Genomic DNA, 11456 nt, shown 5'->3' with positions numbered 1-11456 from the left:
AGCCAAGGGCAGCCTAACCTAAGAACACCTCAGGAGGAGGGCTGCTGTTTTTTCAGCAACTTTCTTGGCCAACGGAGGCAGGTGGTGACTAAGAGCTTCAGCTGCTGAACCCCCGGGGATTACAGAGCTCTGTGCCCAGGGCAAGACCTCCAACCTTCCAGGTTTCCAAGCTTTCCGAGGAACTTGGCGTGCTGTTTTTCAAGGCATGTTCGAACTGGGAAGATCAAGACATAACCTTCAGCCGTCAAGAAGAGAGAGCGTGACCAAGGAAATGATGGCGTTGATGTTTAGGGTGATTGTTACCTGGATAGCCAATTCCCCGCCCCCCCCGCCAAAATCGCGTATAATTGTTAATCTCCTTCATCCGTTGCCAGGGAAAACGTCCTGACTTGGAGGAGGTATTTCCAAGAGTTTCAACACATTCCCTCCGGATCTCAAGGTTTTAAAACCCCGATTTCCTCTTCCCCCAGGGAAGGGCGTAGGAGTTAGGTAGTGGGGGCTGTGCTCCAGCTGGGAACAGATCCTCTCCCCGCGAGCAACTCCTGCCTGGGCACTTAGCCCCTCCCTTTTCGGGGCCCCGCCTCCGCGCAGGGCGAGCCCTATAAAGTTGGGGCGAACAGGGTCCCTCTGGCCGCTCTCGGTTCAGTCCGACGCCAAGGTCGACAACGTCCTCTGCCTCCTCTCCGGAGCATCGCGTGCCAGTCATGGCCCAGGAGCTGTACCACAGGGAGTTCGCCAGGGCGGGCAAGAAGGCGGGTCTGCAGGTTTGGAGGATCGAGAAGATGGAGCTGGTGCCTGTGCCCCCGAGCGCTTACGGCGACTTCTACGTTGGGGATGCCTACCTGGTGCTGCACACTGCCAAGGCGTGTCGGGGCTTCACCTACCGTCTGCACTTCTGGCTAGGTACGGGCGGCGGGCACCGGACCTGGACGCGCCCAGGTTCGGGAGGGGCGAGGCCACAGGGAGCTAAGATTTGCCTGCGAAGGGGAAAGAGAGAGCAAACGGGACTGTCCGGGAGCCCTGGCGCCAGTGCGTCCCTGTGGGGCCGAGCCTTCGGGGGTGGCCACTTTTTCCCCGCCCGGGTCCGCAGCTGCGAACGCCGGGCGCTGCGAAGTCGGGAGCAGTTTTATTCCCCTTCCTTTGATCTTTGCCGTGTTCCGCTCTCGGGTTTTGGGGCTGGTTCCTCTAGCTGGTTCCTCCCTCTTTCACCTTCCAGCTCCAACCCCAGTCCTTGCCAGAACCGCTGTGCGGCGCATCGAGGTGCTGGCCAAGTCCCGCTCACCTGCGGACAAGTTAAGTCCTGGCTCCCCTGTCAGGGAGGAGATGAAGTCGTTTGTGGGAATCTGCCACAGCTGGCGAGAAGTTTTGTTGTTGTTGTTGTTTGCTAACTAATCCTTTTTCTTTTTTCCTGTTGCATTTCTCTACTAATTGCGTTGATTAATGTCTGGCTGCTTTAAGTCAGGAGCCCACCTGCCCCACGTGGCTCGCAGTTGTGGTTAACGTTCCTGTTTATTAGGATGCTGGCCACCTTGGATACAGACAGGAAACAAACAATACAGATATTGTCAATATAAAAAACTAGCTTTTTATGGCCTATTTATGTATTTAAACGAGCTGCTTTTATAATTATTTTTAAATTTAATATTTATCTATTTGAACAAGGACATTCTGGAACAAAACTGCTCCTTCAGCAGTAATTATTTTGGGCTGCACTCATGCCAGACTCTCAGGACACTGGGCCTTGTGTGTTCTACTTTTTCCACCTTCTACTTTTACTCGTAAACATCCTGAATGTCCAGCCTCTCCCTGTGAGATCCTGGGCCAGTGGGCACACCCCATCTAACAACGTGCTGATTATCTGAGCCTCGCTGACGTTTCAAATTAGCTTGCCTCCCTTGGACTTGTGTTTCTTATTTTTCATTTTACTCCTTAGTGTACGGGGAAAAGCACACAAAAGCACACACACATATACATTTTGAAGACCCTGAAAACCATTAAAAAAGTCACTATTTTTACTTCTAACACTTGGAGATTTTAAGGGAAAAAAAGGTAGAAAACATTAAGAAGCAGTGTTCTCAATGTTAGTCAACATTTGGAGCAGATACTCAAATAACAAATACATAGAGGGAAGAAGGATGCTTTTCATTGTAACATTTGGTATTAACATTTTGTGTTTGAGGATGCTGAAGCTCATTTTGGTTTCCCATTGCAATGTCATTATTTTACACCCCCAAACCCCCCACAACACTGAAATCCTAATATATAACCATGTTCATGAATGAATGATGCCAGATAGAATAATAATGCCCCCACCTTGGTCTTCTTATCTACAACTTGCATGTGGAATGAATAAAAGTGTCGGAAATGCTGCATTTGCCATTTTGGTGAATTGAAATGTGGAAGAACTTCATATCTTTCTGTAGACAACAGTTGAGTTTGACTTTGTGAGAAGATTGCAAGATGGTTTTGAATACACTTTTTTAATTCTATAGGTTCTTCCTTCTCAATAAGGTCTTTGAGCACTAAGTTTCTAAGGTCTACACAGAATCATTATTAATTATTGACTCTTAATTATTCATTTAGTGCTCACCAAGTTCAGAAAATGCTTTGGGCAGAAGTTTCTTATAGTCTTCAAGATCTGCTAAAACTGAAGTTATGATGTGTTAATGAATAAATTTATTTCTTCAGTAATTATTCAACGTGCCCAGCTTTGTAAAAGGCATTCTTGCATATGAATTATTTATGAAGCTTTCCTGAAAGTTTATAATCTCAAAATTACAATGGATCAAAACATGATATAAGACAGGTAAAATGTGATAAGCGCTGTGAAATGTGAAAAGGACTCTCAGTGCCTGTGGAGAGGAGGAAGCAGAGAAGCCTTGAGAGAAAAGAGGAACATGAGGGTAATTGGGAGGGATCTTGTGTCAAGAGAAGATCATGGAGAACATGGAAAAGTTTAGAATAAAATAACCAACAGGGCTTTAGATGAAATTGTTCAGGAGCTCCTCCTACTCCTGTTCCCTGAAGTGAGCAGGATTTCATCCAGAATATTTCACTAAGAATTCGGATGAATTCATGACAATAAGACAGATTGAATGAAAGTTCCAAAAAGGAGAGCTGAAAGTTCAAGAAAAAGAAAGTAGAGATAGGAAATCAGTTGGAAGGAAGATGAAAGAGAGTGAAGTTAAAATCAGACTGGGATGAAAAGGATGCATAGGGGAGAAACAAAGAAACAGGTCAAGAAAGAAGGGAAAAGGGGAAAAGGAAGAAGTTGGACATAAAATAGGAGAATAGAGAGTCATCTTTCCTGGTCTCTCCCTCTGTGTCTTTCTATAACACCCTTGCACATCTCAGATTATTTCATTTTACTGTTTATATTTGCAAAGTAAGAATTTTTGCATGAGAGTGTTGCATTGGTCCTTCCTCAACATTTCAGCTTTGTACCTAGTGCTTTAAATGCATCCACCATCTGCTTCTGGTTAAGTACACCATTATATATTCATGAGCAGGACTAGATGATAAAGCTACTGCCTGTCACATCCCAGGTCTACACTACAAACTCCTACCCTCACCATTTCTCCTTGCCAGTTTTAAGCTTTACATAAATATATTTGAGGGCAACAAACAATTTCAGTGTAACTAGCCTATGCTGTGCTCTATGCAAGGTGCTGGGGATCCAAAGAATTGGGTTACAGTATACAACATACAATACAAGGAACTCATACAAGGGCTGGTCAGGATGCTGAGAAACTGAATTTTTCTCTGTCACTTGGGGAGGTGGATATAAAATGAGAGATATGAGTATTATGGAAAAGAATTTGGCAGTTTCTTACAAAACTAACATGTAATTACCATATGGCCCAGCAACTGCATCCGTGGACATTTATCCCAAAGAAATGAAAATTTATATTGATGTAAAAACCTATACATGAGTATCTATAGCAGCTTTATTGAATAGATCAAAACTTGAATCAGCTCTGAGGTCCTTCAACTGGTGACTGGTTAAACAAATTGTGGCACATCAATAACAAGGAATACTACTCAGCAATAAAAAGGAACAAACTTTTGATACACACAGCAACTCAGATAAACACTCTGGCAATTATGCTGAGTAAGTGGAAAAAAAACTAATGCCAAAATGTTCCACACTGTATGATTTTATTTATATATCATTTTTGGAATGACAAAATTTTAGATTTGTTGTAACCAGAGGGTAGGGATGGGGTGGGGTCAGGGGGATGCAGGAGGGAGGTGGGTGTAGTTATAAAAGGGAAACAGATTTTTTGGCAATGGCCTTATATAGTATTTTGACTGTGATGTTGGATATACACATATGATAAAATTATATACACACGAATTCAATGTACAAACACGGATGAGTATAGGTAAAACTGGGGAAATGTGAAAAAAATAAATACCTTGTATCACTGTCAAATCTTAATTGTGGTACTGCACTGTACTATACTTATATACCTGCACATTAGTATACTGTGATACACTAAACTATATATAAACTAAAAAAACTATATAAGGTTTTTTCTTTTTTCTTTTTTTCTTTCTGGCTGCTTGTCATTTATTTTCCACTGTGCACGACACATGGTTATGGGATGTCAGGAAGGCTTGTGTGTGTCTTGGGTAGTAAAGAGCGGGGCTCTTCCAACTTCCTTTTCAGTGTTTTGCTGTTTGGATATAGAAGAACGCAAATGCTTCTGCTTGCTGCAGTCGACCCAGCCTATGGGGTAGGCGAGGAGTGGGGAGAGGGGGGAGAGAGAGAGCGGGGAGGGAAGGGGCTCAAAAGAGCCTAGCGCCTCTGGAAGTGGGTAGCTGGTGGTGGCCGCTCAGGATGGGGTGCAGGGTTGGCTGTGCCGGGCTGGCTGCCAGCCTGCTTCCTGGTGGCTGCCCCAGCCCACGTCACAGGTGGTCCCGCTGCTGGAGGCCTGGGGAGATTCCGAGTGCTCTGGGGACTTCAACGTTGTGGCCTTGAACGGGAGAGTGGACTTCCTAAAAAAAACTAGCCCACCAGTGAGCCGGCTCAGCGTTGGGAGGGCCGGGGTGGTGGACAATGGCATCCCCCGGTACTTCGCACTTCCGCTGGAGCTGTCACTGGACGTGGAACCCAGGTGACGCTGGTGGATGTCAGGGGTGGCACCAGTGAGCCGCAGGAGGGATGGCTGCGAAGTCTTGCTTGTGGGCTGGGTGGAAACTTTGGCAGCAACCCCTCAGGTGCCTCGGCATGATCACGGGCAGGGGGAACTGGGTGCTAGGCCACGGAGCCCATTTCCAGAGGAGACCGCAGGAGGCTGCTCCACGACCGAAGGGTCCTGGGGTCCCTGTACTATAGTTTTACAAAGTGTTACCACTGGGAGAAACGCATCCCACTGATCTATGTGTGTATCTTTCCACCAGTACCGCACTGTCTTCATTTCTGTAGCCGCAGAGTGGGCACTGATATTAGATAGAGTCATTTTTTCTAGTTTAGTTTTCTTTGTCAAGATTGTTTTAGCCATTCTAGGGCCTATGCCTTTTCATATAAGTTTTAAAATAAACTCATATAATCTATAATAAATCTTGCTGTGATTTTGCCAGGAATAACATTAAGGCTACAGATCAACCTGGAGAAAACTGACATCTTTATTATATTGAGTCTTACAGTCCATGACACTATGTCTTTACATTTATCATCATCTTTGATTCTTTTTATCACCATTTTGTAATTTTTAGCATATAGATCATGTACCAGTTTTGTTAAATAGACACCTTAATTTTTCAGAGTGATCATAAATGGCATGATGTTTTCATTTCAATTTACTCATGTCCATTGTTTCTATATAAAAAAAGAGACCGCCTTTTGTTATCAATTTTTAACTTGCTATCTTGCTGAACACACTTATTTAGGAGGGCCTTTTAAAATTTATTTATTTGTAGATTTCTTAAAATTTTCTATGTAGATCATCCTCTCCTTTCTAAATAGAAACACTTATTTCTTCTTTTCCAGTCTGTATGCTTTTCTCATCCTACCCTGTTGCAGTGGATAGAACTTCTTGTATAATGTTGAGTACAATTAATGAGAGTAGGCAAACTTGACCTTGTTCCTAGTCTTAGGGGAAAGCTTTCAGTCTTTCACTATTAAGAATTATGTTAGCTTAAATTTTTTTTTTTATCAAGCTGAAATGTTCCCCTGTATTCCTAACTTGGTAAGTTTTGTTCTTTTATACATATACAATAATGTAACATAATGTACTATAATAACACAAAACAATATAACATTGGTAAAATTACTATAGGGAAAATAAGTGAAGTTCACAAGTTACTGAGTACTTGCTAGGATTTCATCATGATACAATTGAATTTGATTCTGGTTTTCACATTCAAAGACTGCTGTTAGCTTCATTAGTGACTTTTCAACCTCTTTAGAGCAAGGACGCTGGCTTATTCATACTGATTGTTTTTGCAGCCTAGCATAGTACATAAATATCAACAAGTGATAATATAATTTAATTACCTTACTTCCAGTCCATTCATTAATTATATGTCCAGTTACACCTACCTAAAGAGACTTGGGTTTCAACTTGTACTCAAGTAAGAATGTTTATGTCAAGCACAACAACCTTAATGGCTTGGTATTCACTTTGATTTAAGTTTTCCTTTTTTAAAGCATTACCATACAAATCTACATCTATGCCTTTTTTCAGTATTCTCATTTATGGATGGGAAAGCGGGCTTGAGAATGATGCTGGAGTCCTTTTGGACCAAAGAATTACATGTGTGTTTTTTGAAGTGTGTTATACAATTTCCTTTGACCAAAACAAGTTCACAAAATATATCATGTCAAATGCTCTTCTAGCTACTAAATTTTTTGTTAAGGAGAAACTTGCTTTACAGGTCCCCTTTGAGAGTAGTAAGAATTGTAAAGAAATCTAATTCTTTCTTCCATTTTGCTGATTGATTTCCTTTCTTCAGCTTTGGTGAATATTCTCATCTGGGGTTTCAGGTGAACTATGAGGTCTGTCCAGAAGGTATCCATCCATGCAATATAAAAAACAGAGACATTTGTTTTAAAAGAAGATACAAGAAACATTGTACTTAGGACAATGATGCCTCAGCCCCCTTCAAAGTGGGCACCTTGGAACCTCTCACAGTTCTCCCAATTGCCATCAGCTGCCCTATCAAATTTTCTTAATCTCATCAATGGTCTAAAAATCTCTTCCCTATAAAAGGTAATTTTAGTTTTGGGAAAATCCGTAAGTCTCAGGGTGCCAAATCTGGTCTGTATGGAGGCTGAGTCACCTGGGTGATGTGATGTTTCGCCAAAAAATTCTGCACAAGATGTGGTGCATGAGTGGGCACGTTATAGTGATATAGTTTCCAGTCATCACTTGCCCATAGCTGCGGCCTTCTGAATCATTCAAACAGTTTCCTTGGAGGAATGTCCAAGCTTAATGCCAAATCTGATGCAGGTTCATTGCTCTACTTGCTCAGTCATTTTGAATGCAATGGCCACAATTCACATGTTCACTCGAAAGCATCTACCACCCCCACTGACTAGTACAGTAAAGTTGTCATTGTTCACACCTGTGCATTTCACTCCTCTCTCCTTGGCTGGCAAATTACATCAATGTCACATAAACCATTTTCATTAAATTAACAATTGCTTGACTTTTTCCAGGTAGACCTCATATAGTATTGTTACAGCTTCTAACTTTTATGCATCAATTATTCATGAAGGAAAATAACATACTCCTGTTACCATAACATTTTACTGGTAATGAGAGTCTAAGTATACATAAAAAGAATCTAGAATTTTAATTTCAAAGAGTCTGTGCATCAGAGTCACAGATAACTCGTTCTGGGTGGTGGTCTACCACAGGTCAACTTTATGCTCCCAGAAAAGGTACTTGGCATCTGTAAGCCTCCAAGTCCACCGTTGTAACATGGTACAATATAGTTTCTGCTGCACGGGCTTCTTCAAAGATTAAAGGAGATCATCCATGTAAAACACTAACAATGCCTAGCCCATAGCTAAGATATAAGTATATAAATGTTAGCTATTACTATTTTTACAATCATTTATGACTTTCACACAGCTCAGATGTAGTAAGGGTTTTGAAGTGCCTTTTATAAAATCTGAGTTCCCCTCAGGACTGTCTTGGTTCTGATTTCCCTGTACGCTGAAGATGCTGGTTTTAAAAACTGGTGTTTCCACCTCAGTGAGGTTGCCTGGATTGGATCTGTATTACAATTTTAAAAATTAAACGTGTCATTTGTTCAGTTCCTGGGACAGTAATACATACATTAACATTCAATTGGTGTGAGCATGCTACTTCCTTTCTTCTCCCTTACACTTCAGAGAATATCACAGCATTAAGGGAGTGAAGTTGGGACAATCGGACTCAATAAGGGAAAAGTCAAGTTATGTTTTTTTTCCCCATTCTAACGTACATTTTCTTAAGTTGTTTAGCTGTGGCCTATCATGTGCATATTCCTTACAAATACTAACATATTGACATTGGATATTAAAGATTGATGCTAATAAAAGCTAAAAGAGTTTTATTGTACTAAGTGAAATAGCCGGGCAATGAAAGACAAATACCATATGATCTCACTCATAACTGGAATCTAAGGAACAAAATAAACTAATGAGCAGAGTAGAATCAGAGGCACAGAAACAAGGGACAAACTGACAGCTGTTAGAGGGGATGGCAGAGGTTGGGACTGGTTGAAAGAAGGTAAAGGGACCAGACAAAGAGCATACACACATATGCATCACTCCTGTATGTGAACAGTGGTGTGGGGATTGTGGGAAGGGGGGTGCTGGAGGGAGGGGGCCAAAGGGGGAAAACTAGCATAAAAATAGAAAATTTAAAGGCTAAAACAATTTCAAAATGTTTTTAGAGCTTGATGTTATTGACTGAATGAATCTGAATCCAACTAGAATGTATTGTTATAACTTCGTGAGCATATTCAGACAGTGGTGTTTTGTCTTTTTAATTTTAAAAAAGAATTGGAAAGCAGGAACAACATTATTTTAGTTGTTAGCAACATAATATTTCATATTACACCATTTCTGCTGAAAGATTGTTCTGTTGAAGATGATTTGCTTTATGGGAGAGAATTCAAAAATATTTCCGAGTTTTTTACTATCAAAAATTCTGCCATCATCCTTTTATTTGCTTGACCAATGAGGCACTTTCGTTTGCTGTTTCAGGCAAGGAGTGTTCTCAGGATGAAAGCACCGCGGCTGCCATCTTTACTGTGCAGATGGACGACTACTTGGGCGGCAAACCAGTGCAGAGTAGAGAACTTCAAGGATATGAGTCTACTGATTTTGTTGGCTATTTCAAAGGAGGTTTGAAATACAGGGTAAGTAGCTCTCAGTTTCTGCTATGACCCCTTTCTCTTTCTATCCATCCACACTTCATGTCTTCATTAGAGTAAATGTACATGTTTTTTAAAACAATTTTATTTATTTATTTTTCCTCCTCACTCAAGGACATGCTTATTTATGTGTTTATTTTTTTATTTAGAGAGAGGAGAAGGGAGGGAAAGAATGAGGGAAAGAGAGAGTGAGAGAAACATTAATCTGAGAGAGAAATATCAATCAGATGCCTCTTGTGTGTACCCTGACCAGGGTCTGAACTTGAAACCTAGGCATATGCCCTGACTGGGAATTAAACCATTGAAACTTTTGGTTTTCAGGATGATGCCCAGCTAACTGAGCCCCACTGGCCAGGCGAGGGCAGAGTTTTTTGTTATGTTGTTGTTTTAATCTGTTTTGCTCACTGATATATCACCAATACCCTCTAGGCACATAGTAAGTGCTCAGTAAATGTTTGTGGAATGTATAGAGCAATATGTGAACTATTCGGATTTTATTTCATTTAGTAAGTTGACTTTTAATAAAGTTAAGAGCCTTCAGTTATGTTGTCACAGGAATTATTGAAGTAAAATTATTTCAATAGTTAAATATTGGTAAACTGTGTAGTAACAGTTTTTGTTTTTGATATTCTGAAGAAACTCTGAATTTGCTGCAAGTAACCAATTATGTGGGAATCTCAACTCTTCTAGAATATCTTAATACAGTATTTATAACAATTATAACTTCCGTTAATACAAAGAATTCAACAGACATTTCCCATATAGTGTTGTTTGATCTTGGAAGCGATACAAATGAAACCATTGAGTCAAACATGTGTGGTTCGGTCTCATAAATTCAAATGCACATCCACTGGCATGTACACACATTTTATGTGTATTGGCTTTATTTTTGAAAATTAAAGGAAAACACAAAGTGTTAAGTAGTTCTGTCCCTGTAAGGCAATTTTCAGTAAAAGATAGTTTTTGAGAGGAAATCTCCCAGTGGCCTTTGCAAACTGGCCTTCCTTCACTATCCCCCCTGCTCCTGGGGCGTTCAGACAATGTGTGAGGAATACCCTCCCTAGACTAACATTTTAGAAACAGTTCTTTTCAAAATCAAAGATGCCCCAACAGGTATTCTACAGAGCCCACTACTCTATAGCATATTAGCCTAGTGAAGACCTAAGACCTCAGAGCTAAACTAGAATTCAGAAGAGATACTAAACTTGCCTGCTACAATGCCAGGGTTTATTTTTACTGTCACCTGATGAGAGACCTAGTTGAATATTTTGTGATGCCATTAAGATGAGTGCAAAACACTGAAAGTTCTCATATCTCTTGGAACCATTTTTCTGCTCTAGGATATCATGCAACCTAAACATGGAACTATTACCTCTCATTGTATTTAATTCACATGAATCCCTACAGTTTGTCACATGGTCCTGAAACCTCCTTTATGTCAGCGAACCCAACCTCCTGTAAAAGCTTGGTCGTATAGTTTCTAGAAGCATGTGCTGTGTCATCAGAATGGTTATGAACCCCTTTTTTCCACATATTACTGGTTGGCCTCAGGGCCAGTGTGTAAGCTTTCTGTGCTGAGTTTTCTCAAATGTGCAATGGGTATAACAACAGCTTCCTCATATAAGTGTTGTAGGGATTAAGGATTGAATTAAAGAATAAAATACTTATGTAATACATACACAATCAATAGGAAATTACACTATTAGTAATCCTTCTGGCTCTTTGAAAGACTTGTGAAATCACACCTCTGGATACATATTTAAAAGTGGACATGATAAAAGTAATTTGATAGCTATTGAATAATTATTTTCTAATTATCAACATTAAAACCACTACAAATCAGCATTTTTTTTAGAAAGAGGATATTTGCAAATGGAGGTCAGATTTATCAGCAGAAAAAAATTAATTCACTATCTTATCATCAGTGACATTGAGCGGATGAGGTGTTGCAGTTGCAGCAATGCTTGATAGGAAATGTAGAAGCAAAGATAATTTACCACCCAGAATAGCAAAGATGGTTGTGTTATACCTAATTCCATGCTTATAGGAATGTGCTAAGCGCTTCATGAACATCACTTCAC

At 40.6% G+C, this 11456-nt stretch overlaps 1 protein-coding gene across 1 annotated transcript in view; it reads left to right on the top strand.

Annotated features, from left to right (window-relative positions):
- The first annotated feature begins 595 nt into the window (after positions 1-595).
- The window catches only part of SCIN (scinderin), a 78425-nt gene continuing 67564 nt past the window's right edge, over positions 596-11456 (top strand). The window contains exons 1-2 of the mRNA XM_054563846.1: positions 596-903; positions 9206-9360. Of these exons, the coding sequence (XP_054419821.1) occupies positions 705-903; positions 9206-9360 (354 nt within the window). The 5' untranslated portion in view covers positions 596-704. The remainder of the gene's footprint in view (positions 904-9205; positions 9361-11456) is intronic.

This window comes from Pteronotus mesoamericanus, unplaced genomic scaffold, assembly GCF_021234165.1.
Source record: "Pteronotus mesoamericanus isolate MK-2021 breed Mesoamerican mustached bat unplaced genomic scaffold, CSHL_Meso_final scaffold_85, whole genome shotgun sequence".
NCBI classification, from domain to species: Eukaryota; Metazoa; Chordata; class Mammalia; order Chiroptera; family Mormoopidae; genus Pteronotus; species Pteronotus mesoamericanus.
This window is presented reverse-complemented; position numbering and strand designations above follow the sequence as displayed.